This window comes from Malaclemys terrapin, chromosome 6 (genome assembly GCF_027887155.1).
Source record: "Malaclemys terrapin pileata isolate rMalTer1 chromosome 6, rMalTer1.hap1, whole genome shotgun sequence".
Classification (NCBI taxonomy): domain Eukaryota; kingdom Metazoa; phylum Chordata; order Testudines; family Emydidae; genus Malaclemys; species Malaclemys terrapin.
In genome coordinates this window covers 112,460,808-112,481,270 of record NC_071510.1, presented here as the reverse complement: position 1 = coordinate 112,481,270, position 20,463 = coordinate 112,460,808, and the positions used below count along the sequence as shown (strand labels likewise).

Genomic DNA, 20,463 nt, shown 5'->3' with positions numbered 1-20,463 from the left:
CCTTGGCAAAGTCCCTTCACTGCCGGGCCTCAGTTTCCCCATCGGTAAAACGGAGATATTACTGCTGCTTCCCTTCTTTGTAAGGTACTTTGAAATCCACAGGAGAAAAGTGCTATTTAAGAGGTAAGTGGTGGTGTTAAGGGTTTTGTCAGTTTTTACTAGTCATAAACCGCTAGATTCCCTGTGAGACAATTTAAGACACTGATTCTTCAAAGCTTTGCACCCATATTTAACGATCTCTTGCCAGTAATCTAATTGAAGGCAATGGACCTAGTGCTCACAGTCATCGGGGCAAATAATGTCTTTCCGTATTTGATTCGTGCATTTAAAAAAAAATAACCCTGTCAATTACCCAGAAACTCCTCCCCCTCCGTATTTGTCTAGGTTTGTAAACGCTGTTGAAGAAAGGGGCAAGCTGATTTCTGAAAACGCGAGCCCTTTAACGAGCAGAGCATGAGGTCATCTTTTTAAAGTGCCAGGCGGTGGGTCAGGTGACCGGAAGGATTTACTCTTCAATCCCCTTGCTTTTCATTCTCTGCTGGCTGCTGCTTTTAGATTTTTGCAAACCTAAAGCCGAATGGGAATCTCCCCTATTTCTCCGTAAAGTGCAATGTGTAAAAAGAACAGGAGTACTTGTGGCACCTTAGAGACTAACACATTTATTTGAGCATAAGCTTTCCTGGGCTACAGCCCACTTCTTCGGCTGCATAGAATGGAACATATATTGAGGAGATATATATACACACACATACAGAGAGCATGAACAGGTGGGAGTTGTCTTACCAACTCTGAGAAGCCACTTAAGTAAGAGAAAAAAAAACTTTTGAAGTGATCATCAAGATAGCTCAGTACAGACAGTTTGATAAGAAGAGAATACTTACATGGGGAGATAGATTCAATGTTTGTAATGGCTCAGACATTCCCAGTCTTTATTCAAACCTAAAGGGATTGTGTCTAATTTGCATATCACTTCGAGTTCAGCAGTTTCTCGTTGGAGTCTGTTTTTGAAGCTTTTCTGTTGTAAAATAGCCACCCACAGGTCTGTCATTGAATGACCAGACACATTAAAGTGTTCTCCCACTGGTTTTTTAGTATTATGATTCCTGATGTCAGATTTGTGTCTATTAATTCTTTTGTGTAGAGACTGTCCGGTTTGGCCAATATACATGGCAGAGGGGCATTGCTGGCATATATCACATTGGTAGATGTGCAGGTGAACGAGCCCCTGATGGTATGGCTGATGTGATTAGGTCCTATGATGATGTTACTTGAATAGATATGTGGACAGAGTGGGCATTGTTGCAAGGATAGGTTCCTGGGTCAGTGTTTTTGTTCAGTGATGTATGTTTGCATTCCTGTTCACAAGTCATTGGAGGTGTTTCTTGTAGGCAGCACTATGCCTCTGTCAGCAAAGTGCCATCTCTTCCGTATACGATTTTGAAACTTGTCTCAAGTAAGTGATTTGATTCCCAGAGGAGTTGAATATCTACAGATTCCAATGAAAATCAAACCACTTAAATGTCTAAACGTAGATCTGGGTACTGAATATTAGTCGCCCAAGTTTCAAAATTCTAGCTGGTGTGTTTTTGTTTTAAGTCCTTAGCTTGTCTTTAAAAAATGGTGCATAAAATAATCTGATCCCTTTCTAAAGGTATTTTAGTTCACTTCACTCTTGTTAATATCAGCCCAGCTTTATTACAGCACCCCTTTGCTTTGAAATTCTTATATAGCTGCCCCCATATTTTGGTACAGATCACCCATACATAAAAAAGACATTACTTTTTAGTAATATGGGACAGCGTACACGAAAAGTCTTTTCCAACCGTGACTTCTATAATTAGACTTCAAATCTATTTGCTTCATTCAACCCTTAATTTTTATGGAATCTCATTAATCACTTGTGTAGTGATTCTGATTGTACTTTCTCCTTTGACCCTTTAAACTGTGAAAATGCTGATCCTATATGTACTGACCAATTTAATTAGCTGCTTGAAACCACCAGATGCTTTCAATAAGATTTTCAAGATGTTTCTGTCACATTTTAATTCAAAGGTCAAATGCTTTAGCTGTGTTTACTGTGGTGTTTTTAGATAAGGTACTTTAATCTGCAAAGCTAGACAAAGGTTTAGCGGTAGTATCAGATTTATGTAGGGAAAAAAATATAAATGGAGGCATGGACTGATCACCAGAAGTTAAAAGGTTGAAATTGGGCTTGTGACAATTTTTTTTTTCCCTTTGTGATGTAGAAAAGCAGGCTGAAACTTTTTAGTTTAACACACATCTGTTTTATTTTGTTTTAACCTAAGTAAAAACGTTCTTGAAAACTCTGGTGACTGGTTACATGATGACATCACAAGAGACAAACTCAACCAAGTGTGGTGGGAAGATTTTCAAGCAGAAAATATTAAACTCTGACTAAAGTACTCTTTGGAAAAAGGGAGGGGGTCTTTATTAACGCTTATCCTCACCCCTTCAGTTAAGATGTGAGTACTCACAATACACGCCTTAGAGATGTCCCAGAAGTCTTTCAGAAAAAGAAGGGAAAACCAGACTTGACATTCCTGCTATTTTCTAAGGTGAAAAAGCAAAAAAACTACACACAATACTTTTTTTGGGGGGGGGGGGAGGGACGCCCCATGCTTGTACGTGGGTTAGAGGAGAACAAATCCAGTTATTAGCAATCCTTTGCAGTTCACCTTTGAAACAATAGTTGCCAAGAGATGCAACGTAATGGGTGTCTCAGTTACACGGCTAGCTGTACCGCTGCCCCACTCTGGTCTCTCCAAATGCATCTTCCAGGTGCCAGGCCTCATGTCTTAAACTATTCTGGGATGGAATTTCAGAATTCCTCCACTCTTAGACCAGGCCTTGGGGCTATAGTCCCCATGGATCCACCAGGCTTACTCACCAGATCTGACAGGGTGTGGCACCTGCAGTTCTTCCCTTTAGGAGCCTGTGTCCAAGGGCAAATAGTGACAAGGCAGCCTTCTAAAGCTAAAAGTGTTGTTTGTTTTGCAATAGGAACAAAAAGCATTTAGGGGAAAAAAGGGTTTAAAAACCAAACAGTCCATAGCATCCCCTTATGGTAACCTAGGCAGGCCTAACTTCTTCAGACACCCCAGCAAGTGCCTGTGTCTCAATCTGGTTTCCCAGAACAGCTCCTCACTCCATTAAGAGACACTCTTTTTAAACAGCCAGAGTTCTTTTTCTGTTCTGCATTCTTGAGCTCTGGCCCTTCTGGACAAACTCAGGCCTGTAGGCTCAGTAGGAGATTAAGCCAGGATCCTCCTCTGACATTGTCCCTTAATGACCCTCAAGTGTTTGCTGAGAAGTGGCTTATCTTGAGCCATTCTTTCCTGACAGTCCACCATTAAACCAATATATTCATACAGTAAACATCTCAATCACCAGGTCTACATACAGTATTCATAAATTAGTACAGAGCAGCTCCAATTGCATCACAGTTGGTTTAAAAACTTAGAAACTATACCACATGGAACTACCTTATACTAGATGATGGTGAAGTTAGTTGCATGGATCTACAGATCTTTATCACTAACGTCTATGATCCCACGATCACACGCATTGGGAGCACTTTTTTCATAAGGTGATTCTGAATTAAAACTAAATAGCTTGATTCAACACTCAGGAATCTGTCAACCAATAGCTGTGAATACAGTAAAAAGAAGGATTTCCATTTTTTTTTTTTTTTTTTGGAGTACTTGTGGCACCTTAGAGACTAACAAATTTATTAGAGCATAAGCTTTCGTGGACTACAGCCCACTTCTTCGGATGCATATGCTGTAGTGGGCTGTAGTCCACGAAAGCTTATGCTCTAATAAATTTGTTAGTCTCTAAGGTGCCACAAGTACTCCTGTTCTTTTTGCGGATACAGACTAACACGGCTGCTACTCTGAAACCTGTGAATACAGTGTAAATGTGACAAAGATGATAAAAAAAGCAAAAATCTAGGTTGTCAGGGTTTTGTAAGAGTGAAAGAAAGTTTTCTGGCCAAAGAACTTAAACAAAAACAACAACAACAACAAAAAACCCACCACAACACCATTTCATTTATACCCCGCCCACACTAATGCATGTGCTTAATTTCACTATTATTAGTGGCCCATTGACTTCAATAAGAACACTTGTAGTGCAGCAAAGCACAAGTGAGAATTTGGGAACATAACCAGCTCTCTCATCCTTGGTATCTGGGATGTTATAATCCTCCTAGTATTGCAGTCTTCCAGAGTCTTCTAGGCCAGATAAGAATGGACTTTGTAATTAAAAAAAAATAAATTTTATTTTGAAAAAACAAATCAAATCAAGCTTTTTTTAAAATGGCACAAATCCATTCCTCCCCACCCCTTAATATTACATAGGAAGCACAAAAAAGACCCATATTGATACATCTGTCAACCTAGGCATGACCAAGGTCAAATTTGCACTACATATAGGGCTTATTTGGTGGAAATAACAGGTTGAGTCAAACCAAACTGTCTTTACAACCACACCCTTATATACACCCACACACTTAAGCCCTAGTGTTCAGACACCCTGCTTTTCACACGCAATTATTGCACAACTTTGGCATTAAATGGACTAGCCCATTTGTAAGGAATTAAAAATAATTTGTTTAATCAAACCCCTTCAGGCATCTATCACTAGAACAGAAGATTAACTACAGTAGCAGAAGAGATCTAGTAAAAAAGGTAGATTTACTATTCATTAGCCAATTGTATTTTCTTATAAATAGGGTAGCTACCAATTTATGGAAAGCTCATACACAGCTTAATGGAAGGACTCTACACCCATTCCTTCATCAAAGGACTGAACACCAAGGAGTGACATTTCATCTTAGCAATGTGAGTATAAATATAGCATTAATTTGTTATACTGCAATTTCTATACATGCTTTATTTTATCACAATAAAATTTTGAATTTCATCACTCATTGTGTCACTAAAGGTTCTTAGACTGAATTAAATAAGTTACCTGCAATGAAATCAAGGCCCAAACCTTGGGCTTACATTATTTTTAAATTTTGCATCTAAACATATTAATGAGAATATTCAAACAAAAGTTTATAGTATGGGGAGCCTAGCAAAATGGGGTCTTGATCTCTGACTGAGGCCTCTGGGTGCTCACTGTTGCAATAGAAATAGATAAAATAATAACGTGGTAGGTATAGAGGGCTGTATGTAGCAGTCACCTCTGTAGTCTATATCTAAAATTCAGACTGTACATCTTAAAAAAAAAAAAAAAGATTTAGGGCCAAATCCTGCTTCCCTTGCACATATGAAGTCTCCAGCTGCTTACATGCATGAAGCCCTGTCTACAGTGTGACTAGAATCACAGCAGGGAAGCCAGTTACAAGAAAACTCGCAGTTTGAGGGTGAACATCCGTTTCGGCGGTAGAGTAACGCTGGGAGGGTGTATCTCCAAGAAGCCTTTTGCAGAGCTCCAGCCCAGTTGCTCCAATGGTAGGTTTAGGAGATACCAGTGAAGTTCAGCTGCAGGGAACTCCTCCCACCCTGGAAGAGCCCCAGAGATCCACAGGTGGTGACAGACACAGGACAGATGCCTCCATACCAGGCCCTTGGCTCCTAGCAGTACAGCTCCTTTGACTGTGGTTATATTAGCTTTTCTGAGTTAGTCCCATGGGGAAGATCAGGAGACTAGTTACATCTCCATTCCCAGGGCCACAGAGGGACCACTTAGTCCCTGCCTACTTCCCTTTATCCTTGGTGCAGAGCCTGATAGTCACCTCATCATTGTCCTGCTCCTGAGGTCCTGTGAAGGGGGTGGGGAGGGAAGAGTACTGTGGAGGCAGCTAACTCCACCCTTCTGTGGGAAGCCCACATGTGAAGGGGGTAGTCTTAACAAGGAGCTCTTGGAAAGATGAGGAAGCAGCTGTCTATACTGCAAATTAGATGCAACTCCCACCAAAGATTCCCACTGGAGTCACTGGGAGTTGTTCTGCATCCCAGGGCCCCTATTCTGTAAAGAGAACCATGCAGATGAAGTCTCACTAAAGCCAGGGGTCCATCTGGATGCGGAGTCTGTCTGAGTGGTTCTCCTTGCAGGATCAGGGCCCCTGTTTGTAAGGGAGTTAAGGGATATGATTGATTATTATCCAAGTTCTCGGATGCGGTTGTATTGGACAGGTAGACAAGGCCCAAGGAAGCAGGATTTGGTCCTTAATGAACAAAGACTACATCAAATTGAGGGCTTGATTCTCATTTACCCCATTCTGGCTGCATAAAGGGGCCTTATGTGAATATAAATAGTGGTATAAAGGGACCTCAATGTACATGAGAATCAGGTCCTTTAAGTTTGTTACTTTCACTTTTAACTTGACTTTAAAATACAATGTAGATTTTAACAATGAAATGCTTCCAGCATCATTGTACAGGGCTCCCTTTCTCCCCTTGGAGCAATCAGAACAAACAGTGTCATTGGGAAGCAGAAATATTTAATTTGTCAAACCTTTACACATAAAATTGATGCCATCATCCATCTAATTCCCTACTTTTTAAAAAATACACTTTATACTTCCATTAATCATAACAAGATCATCCATCCTCTAAAACCCAAGAGCAGTCAGTTTTCATTGATAATGTCACAGAATAGTTATTATATTTAAGTGAAACCACAAAGAATGTACTTGACACATCAGACAATATAAAGAAATCCAAGTGAAGGCCAGTTGCTGAAGCCTGCACTCAGAGTAAGGGCTGCAGGATCAGGTTCAAACAATTGAACTGAGGAATGTAATTACACAGCAGGTAAGACGAGACTCTCCTTTGGTTCTACATACAGCACCGTTCATGCACAAGGAGGATAGGTCCATCAATGACTATTAGCCCAGATGCTCAGGGACACTACCCCATGCTCTAGGGATTTCCTAAACGTCAGACTGCCAGAAGCTGGGACTGGACAGAGGATGGATCACTCAATAATTGGCCTTTTCTGTTTATCCCCTCGGAAGCACCTGGCACTGCCCACTCTCAGAACACAGGAAATGGGCCTGATGGGTCATTGGTCAGACCCAGTATGGCTATTCTTATGTTCTTATAAGGAATTTCAAAGCCTTTTTTACTGTTAATAAACTGGCCAGATTGGAGGAAGCAAATACCTGGATACTGTCTGCATCTAAGGTTTTGTAGCCAGTTCTGGTAAGCGTTGCTTGTTCAGACATTTGGAAGCCTTTCAGGCACTGAGGAGCCAGAGTATACTAGAACAAGTCTCAAGGAGCTGGCTGAAATTTTTCATCTCAATCTTTTTTCCCTTTTTTAGGATAAAGCCAAAAATATCTATTTTTGTCCCCAGTTTTTGCTCTCTTCTCTTTTCCTTGACACTGAGGACAATAGCACGAATGCGGTCTAGGATTTTCATGCACACCCATTTTTATTTTGTGTCAATCTGTAACTATTCCAAAGTTGATGAAGATTTGAAAAGTGACAGACTAGCAAAAGGAAAAGTGTGTGTATGGAGGGGGAGAATCCAAGCCCCTGGGCGCATCAGTCATTTTGTTGTGCTCAGTGGCAAAAAGATGGAAATTTTTTCAACTTTAAAACAACTTGTTTTTCAAAAAATATTAGGGCTGTTAAGCGATTTAAAAATTAATTTCAATTAATCATGCTATTAAACACTAGAATACAATTTAAATATTTTTGGATGTTTACATTTTCAAATATCTATTTCAATTACAATACAAAGTATACAGTGCTTACTATATTTTTGATTACAAATATTTGCATTGCAAAAAACAAAAGTGTTTTTCAATTCATCTCATACAAATACAGTAGTGCAATCTCTCATGAAAGTTGAACTTAAATGTACAAAAAATAACTGCATTCAAAAATAAAAATATAAGACTTTAGGGCCTTCAAGTCCACTCAGTCCTACTTCTTGGTCAGACAATCGCTCAGACAAACAAGTTTTTTTTGTTTTAAACATTTGCAGGAGATAATGCTTCCCGCTTCTTGTTTGCAATGTCACCTGAAAGCAAGAACAGGCGTTCTCATGACAATGTTGTAGCTGGCGTCGCAAGATATTTGCCTGCCAGATGTGCTAAAGATTCATATGTCCCTTCATGCTTCAACCACCATTCCAGAGGACATGCGTCCATACTGATGACGGGTTCTGCTCGACAATGATCCAAAGCAGTGTGGACTGATGCATGTTCATTTTCCGAGTCAGACGCCACCAGCAGAAAGTGGATTTTCTTTTTTGGTGGTTCGGGTTCTGTAGTTTTATGCATCAGAATGTTTCTCTTAAGATTTCTGAAACCATCTTCCATACTCATCTCTCTCAGATTTTGGAAGGCACTTAAACCTTGGGTCAGTGCTGTAGCTATCTTTAGTAATTTGATATTGGGACCTTCTTTGTGCTTTGTCAAATCTGCAGTGAAAGTGTTCTTAAAATCAAACACCATATGCTGGGTTGTCATCCGAGACTACCATAACACTAAATATATGGCAGAATGAGGGTAAAACCATGGAGCAGGAGACATACAATTCTCCTCCAAGGAGTTCAGTCACATTTAACTAATGCATTTTTTTTAAAACAAGCATCAGCATGGAAGCATGTCCTCTGGAATGGTGGTTGAAGCATGAAAAGGCATATGAATGTTTATTATATCTGGCACATAAATATTGTACCTTGCAATGCCGGCTACAAAAGTGCCATGTGAACACCTGTTCTCACTTTCAGGTGACATTGTAAAGAAGAAGTGGGCAGCATTATCTCCCATACATGTAAACAAACTTGTTTCTCTTAATGATTGGCTGAACAAGAAGTAGGACTGACTGGACTAGTAGGTCTCTAAAGTTTTACATTGTTTTGTTTTGGAGAGCAGTTATGTAACAAAAACCCTCTACATTTGTAAGTTGCACTTTCATGATAAAGAGATTGCACTACAGTACTTGTATGAAATGAACTGAAAAATACTAGTCATTTTTACAGTGCAAATATTTGTAATCAAAAGTAATACAGTGAGCACTGTACACTTTGTATTCTGTGTTGTAATTGAAATAAATATATTTGGAAATGTAGAAGAACTTCCAAAAATATTTAATAAATTTCAATTGGTTTTCTATTGTTTAACAGTGCAACTAAAACTGCAATTAACTCAAAAAATCTCAATTAATCGCGCGAGTTAACTGCGATTAATCGACAGCCCTAGAAAATATTCAAAACCAAAAAAAGTGTTTTGCTTCAAACCCTGCACAATGGAAACAGCTCTGAGATTTCAACATGAAATTGGCTTTTTTCCCCCCAGCTTTACTTCTATCTCCAGCACATGCCTTCCATGTGACTTACCTTGCCATTGCCCAGGTTGGACCACTAGGTCAGGAATTGGCAATTGGGAGGCGATTGGATGATGTATGCCTCTCCAAAGAGAAGGAACTGGTGGGAAGCTGGAGCAGATGGTAACAGGGCAGCACTTAAGAAGAAAGAAATAGCAATCCAACCTGGCCTCTCGTATGAGTTAAGTGGTGAGGGTGGGGCTGGGTCAGAGGCTGGAAGTGAGCCAGTTCCCTCCGTGGGAGGGAGAATCAGTTGCAGGGAGGATTAGGGTGTTGGATAGTTTGAGAACTAATTAGTATATTTAGTCTCCATGTTTGAAAGGTTGAACATTACTAAACACAGGTCTCAGCTGCAGCAGAAGTTGCTGAGTCTAAGCCCCTCAAAGAACAAGACCCCTAGTTACTGGTATTGCAGCAAATACATAGGCAAATGGAGTAGCTATTATGAGCTTAGAAATAGCTGACCCACAGCCATAGACGTTAGTATCTGTTTTCAAGAAATTTAGGGAGGAAATGTTGAGCACACTGTAACAGGGTCAGCACCCACCTCATGAGCGCCCCCTCTGGTTGCATATGTCCACGGTCTTTCAACCAGTCCCAGCCCTGCCATCAGGTTGTACCCCCAGGGCTTCCTCCCTGGAGGCAATGGTTTTGCTCTCTTAGCCTGTTTTGGCCCCAGTCTTCACCTGGGCCTCCTGACAGTTCAGTCCCCTTCTGGGAGTTTACTGATGTCCAATTGTAGGCCCTTCCCCAGTAGCCTATGTGTGTGTGGGGGGGGGATGAAGGGGGCAGGTACACCCACTACTCTGGTCCCAGCCCAGGAATACTAAGCAGAGGAGCTATGAACCACCGCATCCCTTTAGTAAAATGATCTTCAGTTCCCTGGGCCACTTTCCCATGGCCCCAGCCCTCACCAATGCCTTACCCTTAGCTCAGGGTTCTTCTAAGCTCAGGCCCAGTAGCCAGCCAAGAGCTCTTCCTTGTTCCTCACTAGCACTGAGCTATCCGTTCTGTTGGTCTTCCCTTTGCCAGCCTGGAGCCCCTCTACACTCTTCTACCTCCAGCAAGGAACTGCCTGTCTCCAGCGCTGTAGCTCCATTCTATAGGGCCCTCCTGGGCCCTTATTGGCTGCTTCCCTTGCAGCCACTCTAGTCTGCTTGGAGGACCTCTCCACTGCTTCTCACCTGGGACAAGTATGGCAGGACTCTGAGGCCTCCAGCAGGGGGCCTCTGGGCCTAGTCCACCCCATCACACACCGCCAGACGTTTTCCTTTCCTCTTTTCTACATGGCTGCTGGATTTTTAACTTTCACCTTGAGAGGCCCAAGGGACAGTCAGTTCAAACTTGCTAGATTAGGGATGACACATCTAGCACTAGAGTACCTCCTACAGCAGCCACAGTAGGTGTGAGCCAAAGTTCCTGATCCTGTACTGTACTTGAACCTGCAACACTTGACTCAGAGACAAACCTGCTACCAACAGCTTGATTACCTGTACAGGGTTAAGCATGGTCAACTTCCCATCAGGAGGAGGCGTATATATTTTGAGAGGCTTTGAACATTCCAGTTTTAGTCTTCTTTCAGATTTCTAATAGATACACACTGTATGACACCTGGTGTATCTGTAATCATCTGGTTACTATAACATATCAGAGCCCACGGTTTAATAATGCTGATTGCACATGTTTTGGGAAGCATGGTTTATAAATTACCAGTAATAAATATATACAATTTTTTCCCTTCTCTTTACTTACACATCACCTTTGCCATATTTTGAAACCAGTCTTGTACGCCTGACTCGGGCTGAACCCCCATTGATAATAAATGCAACTTCCGCCTGGGTCAAGATTGTAGCTCATTTCCACAGGATGTGTTACCTGTGTTGCCAAAGCAGTTAAGATACAAAAAATAATAAATTAATTGAAACAGATGCCCTCCTCTTTCTAAGAGAAGTCTTTAAATGCACTGTAGCCTTCTCAATGTTTGTCCTAAAAGTCACCTGCAAAGGGCTTTTAAAACTTTGGGCTTGTACCATTTGTGATTCTTGGCAATTGTACAAAGAGGGGAGGAAAGCTTTTCTTCTTCTACTTTCTAACTGTTTTCTTATCTTACCAGTATTCGGAATGATAGGTCTGATTCACCTGGTCTTGTTGGAGGACTTGTTGGGGGATGCAGCAGGTCTATATTGTTAGATCTCCCACCATAACTGAAGGAGAGTACTGAATCTTTAGCAAATGCTTTCTTTCCCTAGAAATGTTATTGAAGTTACTGAAGTTAGAGGGTGTTCAAACTTTAAGAGTCAAGGTCTACACACCGCTTTTGTACCATATTGGCTAGGGATGTGGTTTTTTGTTTTTTTACCAGTGTAGTTATACCGAGACAATCCCTTGTGTAGACTCAGTTATACCATTATAAAGATGCCTTTTACAGATATATATTTTCCCCCCTGCCCATATAGGAATAAGATATACAGGTATAACTGCATCCACTCCAGGCGCATTGTACCACTTTAATTATACCAGTATGGTTAAAACAGTACAACTTTTGCATGTAGACATGGCCAACACCTTGATTCAAATCTCCCCTCCTCTCAGGCCCAGATCCTGCAATTAATTATGTGCAGGCACAGCCCTGCACCCATTTCAAGCTGCATAGTGAGTTGCACGTGTCTCAATCTCTGGGCTCACAAAATGTCATCATAGGGTCTTCCATGCTAGAGAGGACCTGCATTATTAATGGAAAAAAGCAAGTAGGGAAACTCTCCCTCTCAGTGTCAGGTTTTTTAGGAATAAATAAATAAAATTTTTAGACCTTCATTAAACATCACAGAAAAGCAAAAAGGACCTTAAAAGCAGGGGTCACCTTTGAAAAATCAGGACCTAAGATTTATGGGAAACTTACATAATTCTTAGCACACGGTCTCAAAGGCAGAAGTTCCTTTCACATATATTAAATTAAAATAAAGTGCCCCTTCTGAGAAGCCAGGCAACATCAGATTGGTGTGTGTTTGTACTTGATTGACACCTGCCTGGGAGTTTGTGACTGATAACCTCAACCTTAAAGGGTTTTTTTCTCTGTTGGCTGAGGCTTGAGACAGAAAAACACAGAGCTAGGGACAGTTGATGTGAAAGGAGTAGTATAGTCGGTGGCTTGAACTATGATTACTTTGATGGGAGGGTCTGAAAATGGGGCTACAGCTGTGTACATTTTTCCAGCTACTATCTGCCTTCAAAGAAACCATAGAAACAATATTATGTACATAATGGTAACAAAAATAGACTGGACACAATATCCTGAGTCTCTTTTGTCCCTCATAAACCCATCCCTGATATTCAAATCTTTCCTAACTGCTCAGCAGCCAGGACTGATGTATTAAATACGTAAACATTCCTGTAATTTTTTGCTGAAATCTCTAAATAACCTGAACTAATCAGAGCATATTTTCTGAAGCAAGTGCTGGGAAACAAACACATTTTAAATAAGATCACCTACATTTTCCCACTTCACAGAAAAAGGTAACCACTTTAAAATTACAAAAGGTTAGAAAATGTTGTGGCAGAAAATAAATCAAAGGTACACAGATATATAAGATTTGAATATACTCCCCCCAAATGAATACAAAAATGGCCCTTGATATGATATATACAGTAATGAACATTTGAAGCCATACAGTGCTCTCAATCCCTTTGTGCAACTGGAGTTGCACTGTGGATGGGGGACAGTATTATAGCCCTTGCTGAGATGATAAACTTGTAAAAGTTTTGGAGGAACTTATCCAGTCTATTTTTTCTGTGATAAAGCACCTAAGGTATTGCTTCTTGAGCACCATATTGGAAAGCTTGCAGGCTAAATGCAAGCATTGACACAACACCTAAGCCAAAGCCTTGTCACCGCTAACAAAATGGAGTGGTGGGGGAGGTGAGCGAATATATTACATTTAGGGAATTAACCCATTCTTAGAAATTGATCCTACTCAAATGAATGGAAAACTCCCATTGACCTGAATGGTGCAGGATCAACCCCCTACTGAGGTCTTTTAATTCCTCTTTCTTACATACATGGGATGAGTAAACTGTCAGCAGCCATTCACATGAATGTTTGTTTTCTGGTTCAAGAAAATGTTATACGCTGTTGTTCATAAAGCTGGTGAAGTATATTTTTATTACATTTATTCAAGTAGGGGGCTGGAATAAAGGGGAAAGAACTTTATATTCCAAGGGGAGGTTGCCTTCTTCAATTGAGCAAAATACACATTTTGTGAAAGCAAAACTTTATAAAACTAATGCTTAGGATCAATATAAATGTCTCGTCAATGCTTTTAAATTCTAATTAAAACCATTGTGTTTCAATCAATACAAACATTGCAATCCAATCATTGCTGCACCAAATCCTGAAAGTGAAACTGGCTTCTTTGATATTCAGTGCCAAGCCAAGGGAGATGCAACAGGCAAAGAGAGAGCATCAGCAAAGACAGGTACACTAGATTTTAAAGGATCTTTCACATTTAGTACCTAGGGTAGGATTAGGAACGTAGGGAAAGAAATGTGTTTACCAGACCTGGTTTAAGTTGACAGAATCCCTTTAAATGTTCAGTAATAGAGAGGCAGGTGTTTCTCTGTATCCACCACTGGACTCTGAGAATGCCCAGCTACTTCCACACCATATCCACCCTGTGAAGGTCCCATTTCAAAGCAACCACACCTCCTTTCTGAAGACAGTCAAACAGGAATTCCTTTGGAGCTTCTCAACAAAGCTCCTTCACTGACCATGTTGTAGCTACTGAAAGATACAAGGCACTCCCTCCCCTAGGGGCTTCAGGGGGCTGATCCCACAGAGGCCAGTTTTAATTCAAATAAACCCATTAGTCCAATATTAAAGGTGGAAGCTGTTGGGAAGAAGTCATTAAAAACTGGAGGACTGGGGGCAGGGGGGTTGAACTCTTAATGGATCTCATATCTGAAGTCCACTTTAAAGCTGCCTTTGGCCATTTCGAGGAAGATAAGTGAGACCAGGTTTGGCTTGTGTGTTCACAATGAAAAAGCGACCATATTTTAATGCATTTGTTCATCCTAAATTAATCCTTTACTTAAGGGGGAGAGGAGAGAGAGAGAGAGACATATAAACCTCTCAAATAGCATTAATCTAGGTACACACATTGTAGAATATTTGTCAATTTCTTCCTGGCCTATCTGTCCAAGGAATTACACAGCCCGCGTCACTGTAGTATTGAGGGCCGGCTCTAGGCACCAGCAAAGCAAGCAGTTGCTTGGGGCGGCAAATTTGCAGGGGCGCAAGAATCCCAGCATGGGAGCTGAGAACCAACAGGGGGCCCTGGGAGCTGTAGTTCCTTGGTTAGCTCCCTGCCTATAGAGCCAGCCCTGGAGCAGGGAAAGAACTACATTTCCCAGCATTCCCTCGGCCGCATTTAACAGGAAAGGGAGGGGAAGGAGTGTGGAGCTGAAACCTCATGCTGCAGCTTGCTGTGAATGGTAGGGACAAAGCCAGCTCTAGGTTTTTTGCTGCCCCTACCCCAGCTCTGGGCTCCCCCCGCACACCCGTGTTGCTCCAGCCCTGGAATCTCCCCTGCCCACACCGCCTGCTGCCCCAGCTCTGGCCCCCACCTGGGCTCTCCCCCCACCCGCATCTCCTGCCACCCCAGCCCTGGGCTCTTCTCTCCCCCCCCCCGATCCGCACCCCCTGCCATCCCAGCTCTGGCCCCCACCTGCACCTCCTGCCGCCCCAGCCCTGGGCTCCCCCCTCCCCTCCCTGCACCTCCTGCCTCCCCAGCCCTGGGCTCTCCCCCCAAAAAAGAATTGGGTGGACTAAATGGACAGTGCACCTCTCTATCTGAAGCTTAGCAAGGGAGGTACGTGGATCCCACTAGAATTTAAAATGAAAAGTAAGGGAGGGGTGGCTCTACTAGGACCTGGGCAGCTTTAGATACAGTACCAGGCACGTAGGAGGATTTACACTTCTGAGCCATGGAAGCAGAAATTGACATTTCTTTTCCAGATTTAGCTAATATTTAGAAAGGGAATCTAGCACCTGCCTTCCAGATTTGAACACCCTCAAAATTCAGGAGTGCTCAAGCTCAATTTGGGCAGCTGTTACTTCATTTCTCCCAAATCAAATATACTGATCCACTGTAACTTGCTGTAGGAAAAGTAAAATAAATTGAGCAAGAAATGCTTCCCAGTGGTTATTAGGACTGGAATTGCTATTTTCAACAGCCATTGCTTTTTTTGTTAGTTTTAGTTTTATTTGTTTAAAAGGAAGACAGTGATATTGCATTGGCAAATTCCCCATAGAAACAAAGAATGGAACAAAAGAATAATAAAGGCACCTCAACTTTTCCTCATTTATGTAGGACAGTCTTACAATATGCATCCAGATAGCCTTCAATCACACAAGCTGAAAATTGTTCCACTTTACTGCAGTTCTGTAACCATATGGGAACCAATCCTGTCTGTGTTCTGTGCACATTCAAAATTCCTGCTGAATGACCCGCCCTGGGAGTGAGCTACCAGTGACCCAGGGCTGGGGCGGCAGGAGGGTGCAGTTGAGGGGGAGGGGGGGAAAGAGAGAGCCCAGGGCTGGCGGGGGCGGGGGGAGGGGGCAGCAAAAAACCTAGAGCCAGCCCTGTGAGCATTAATAAGTGTATTCTTACAACAGAGAAGTGTTGTTATCCCTGTGTTACAGGTGGAGAACTCCAGCACCGAAAGAGTACATGATTTGCCTAAGGGCACACAGGAAGTCTGTGACAGAACCAGGCACTGAATCTGATCTTGAGTCCCAGTTCACTGCCTTAACCACAAGACTATGCTTTGCACTAGCTATCGACGAGTTATCTCATAGTCCCTAATTTAATGTCACTTATTATAGGCTCTTTTAGAAAAAATAAATTCCTCAAGTCTGCCAGTCACTGAAGAGGACTGGCCAGCTAACTAACCTTGTGGTCCACAGGCAGCAGTTCTAGCAAGTGATCCAAAATTATGCCTCCCTGTAACAAAGCCAGTAGAGGCTGTGCCAAGCTTGTCTCAGCTGGAAGCTGGTCGTTGCATACTGTACCTTTGTGTTTTGAAAACTGTTGGGATGAAAAGGGCTAAATCAATCAAATTATGATTAATCATATCTTCGTGTTCACCTGATTACAGGACCGAATCCCAAAGTCCTTATTCAGGACCTAATTCTCCCCATTTATGCTTCGGTCATTCCCACTTTATATCAGGGCAAGTGAAAGGAGAAATCAGGCTCTTGGCATTTACTTCGGCTTTACTCAGGCAAGTCTCTGGTTGACATTGATGAAAGTTTTGCTTGAGTCAAGACTAAAACCTAAGGGCCAGATTCTGCTATTACATTAGTGTAAATCAGAAGCAAGTCAGTGGAATTATTCAGAATTGACACTGGTGTAGCTGATCATAAACTTGTTTTGAGTAAGGAATTTAGGATTTAGCCCACTGTAAATACACCTCTACCCCGATATAACATGAATTTGGATATAACGCGGTAAAGCAGTGCTCCGGGGGGGCGGGGCTGCGCGATCCGGCAGATCAAAGCAAGTTCGATATAACGCGGTTTCACCTGTAACGCAGTAAGGTATTTTTGGCTCCCGAGGACAGCGTTCTATGGGGGTAGAGGTGTACCTGCAAAACTGCAGGTAAGATAAATACTCGTGTCTAACAATTGCATTGGTTCCTCTTTCCTGATCTCACTGGTTCTTTGTTCTGAGATTTATAAGTAGCACATTTCAAGAGAAGTAAAATATATTCTACAGTGTCTAATAACTGTAACTTAGTTACAGAAAAGCACGAGAAATAGTAGAGAGAAAAAAATCAACAGCTGAAAAAGAAACAAAGCTACTATTCAAGTTGTGCAAATCCCAGACTTCGATCAGATTAAATGCTAACACAGGACACATGTATACAGTATAAGATGCACAACAAAGATGATTGCAGGAGTATCAGGTGACACCATGAGTTAAAATACTTACCTGTCACTTCTGGGGATCTGATAATGATCATACTTTGCATCTTTCACCTGTAGAATAAGAACCAAATTCATTTCATTTAATAATCTCAGTTTAGCCTATGCTGGATATTTGTCAACATCAGAAACCCACAGCATTCGGCACCAATGGCAATCCAGGAGAGACCCACTACTGTAATAGTAAGTTTGTGTTGTAGGTCGGGATTGAGGAGCAGTTAAAGTAATTGGAGGAAGTTTGCGTTATTCGTTATTCCTGGCTCTAGTGCTAGCCACCTATCTTTGACTTACCACAAAAATCACTATATTCACTCAGAGCTGTGTGATTGTGCAGCATTTCCTGCAAGTTCTAAATCCATAAAGCATTTGTCCTATGATGCATTGTTATACATTTCAAGATTTTTTTTTTTATGTTTAGCATAAAGGTGGTCAAAAAAGGGAAATCTAGTTTTGCAAAATGTGTCAAAATTTCAACATTATTTTTGTTTTGAAGAGTTTGAAAATGACCCAATTTTCATTTGTAACATTTTTTCCATGATTTATTTTTTCTGAAAACAACATCACAGTGGTTATAGACATTTTTAATTTACCAAAGACCCAATTTCTGGTTAAAAAATTAAAAACCATTCTTATAAGCTTTTTGATGTTTTCAATACATTTTTTGGAAAAAAGGCAGCACTTTTTGCAAAAAATAATTTGACAATTTTTCATGAAAAATGTTGTTTTTGAAAATGCCATTTTTCCATGGAAAAACTTTGATTGAAAAATGCTGACCAGCTCTAGATTAGTGCTATTTAAGCAGGTACATTGCCTACATTGATTTAAATCTGGAGGTTTAGAAGTCTCTCTCTCTCATATGTACACATATTGCTTTGGAACTATATGGCATGCCATCAATTTTGCTTGTACCGTCCAGCAACTCCCATGATACAATATTAAATTCATATGGTTCGCAAAAACTCTCAAGCTCTGGTTTCTCTTTCACATGACACAACATTTCTGTTCGGCTGCTTGCTTTATTTCAGTGAAAGTGGCTTGGGCTTTTTCTTTAATAGTGTCTATATCCATATTCTGAATGTTCTGTAACTGTCCAAGGATAGACTCCTTGTCTTCTTCTTCTACTTGATCCTCTGCCACCATTTTCTGGAGGTCTTCTGGTAAATCCACATCATCACCAGCCATTTGTATCTGGTTCTCATCCATTTCACTCTGTGAGAAAAACAAATATAGTACATTCCATTATGACAGCACACTGCCTTTGCTAATATAGAACCTAACCTGGGGGGAGGGATAGCTCAGTGGTTTGAGCATTGGCCTGCTAAACCCAGGGTTGTGAGTTCAATCCTTGAGGGGGCCACTTAGGGATCTGGGGCAAAAATCAGTACTTGGTCCTGCTAGTGAAGGCAGGGGGCTGGGCTTGATGACCTTTCAAGGTCCCTTCCAGTTCTAGGAGATAGGATATCTCCATTAATTTAAAATGTAAAAAAATTAACGTAACCTATCACCTGTTGAAGTCAATGGGAGTCATTCCATTGACTTCAGTGGACTAGAAGCAACCCATGGGCACTTCAGTCAAAATTTTTAGACACAACAAGTAAATTTTGGTGTCCAGCCTGGGAAACCATAAAGAGGCTTGATTTTCAGAAAATGTTGAGCTTGTGCCCTCTGAAAATAGGTTCCTGTAAAGTGTCTCAAGTAACACAATCAAAAATTGATGCACTCAGAATCACTTGACACTTTCGAAAATCTTGGCCATCACTATTAATGGAGGTGACAAGTTGGTACCCTGTGCATGTGATCTATCTATATCAACATCATCAAAATCAACCTGGTGCAACTCCCATAGCTAACCTGCAGCATAACTCACTTCTGGAAGCTTATTCTTTCAGCTGTGACTTACAGATGACATGAAGGTATATTTTTAAATATTTTCTAGGCTAAGAATTCTATTGTGCAGGTGGTCCAGAAGTCATTAGCTTTAGAGAAATTGTGCTGTCCTTTTTTTCTTGCAACACTTGCAAAATATCTATTAGATCCAGAAAACAAAGCCAGTGTGCCAGTTTGCACAGTGCAAGTGAAAGCTGGAAAAAATAGATTTGTATTTCCTCGGACCCTCTGAAAAGGCCTCCAATCAAAGGAATGGTGGTGGTGGTTGTGCCGAGGATGGGGATTGCTCTTTTAGAATTTGGCCATTGTAACATTATGCTGGGCTGCCACATCTCTACCCCCAAATTAGAAACTCAGTAAGTCACTCTTTCTGATCTGTTTCTTTCCAAGCTGTAAACAATATCTGCAGTTCCCATGCAATCACTTTTCTAAGGGAAAGCTGACAGGTGCGGAGGAACACGTGGTTTAGACAGAGACATCCCTTAGGGGAGTATCTATAAATGGAGATTCCCTGTGTCCTAATAAGAATGAGAGGATGGAAGATGATAAAATACAGGTAGGATCTGTTGAAAAACAGTCCAATGAAAAAAAGTCTCATTCAGTTACATCATGTAATGGCAGCCAGCTAAAAAGTGACAAGTTTTTTAAGTGCTTATATGCCAATGCTAGAAGTCTAAATAATAAGATGGGTGAACTAGAGTGCCTCGTATTAAATGAGGATATTGATATAATAGTCATCACAGAAACTTGATGGAATGAGGATTATCAGTGGAACTCAGTAATACCAGGGTACAAAATATATCAGAAGAACAGAACAGGTCATGCTGGTGGGGGAGTGGCACTATATGTGAAAGAAAGCATAGAATCAAATGAAGCAAAAAACCTTGACTGAACCAAACTGTATCATGGAATCTCTGTGGATAGTAATTCCATGCTCAAATAAGAATATAGCAGTAGGGATATATTACCGACCACCTGACCAGGATGGTGATAGTGACTGGGAAATGCTCAGGGAGATTAAAGAGGCTATAAAAATAAAAAACTCAATAATAATAATGGGGGATTTCAACTATCCCCATATTGACTGAGTACATGTCACCTCAGGACGGGATGCAGAGATAAAGTTTCTTGACACTTTAAATGACTGCTTCTTGGAGCAGCTAGTCCTGGAACCCACAAGAGGAGAGGCAATTCTTAATTTAGTCCTAAGTGGAGCACAGGATCAGGTCCAAGAGGTGACTATAGCTGGACCGCTTGGTAATAGTGGCCATAATATAATTAAAT

The 20,463-nt window shown here is 41.2% G+C and overlaps 1 protein-coding gene across 1 annotated transcript in view; it reads right to left on the bottom strand.

Moving 5' to 3' along the window:
• Nucleotides 1-18,273: 18,273 nt before the first annotated feature.
• Nucleotides 18,274-20,463, bottom strand: part of CPLX4 (complexin 4) — a 30,306-nt gene continuing 28,116 nt past the window's right edge. The window contains exon 3 of the mRNA XM_054033236.1: nucleotides 18,274-18,501. Coding sequence (XP_053889211.1) covers nucleotides 18,274-18,501 — 228 coding nt within the window. The remainder of the gene's footprint in view (nucleotides 18,502-20,463) is intronic.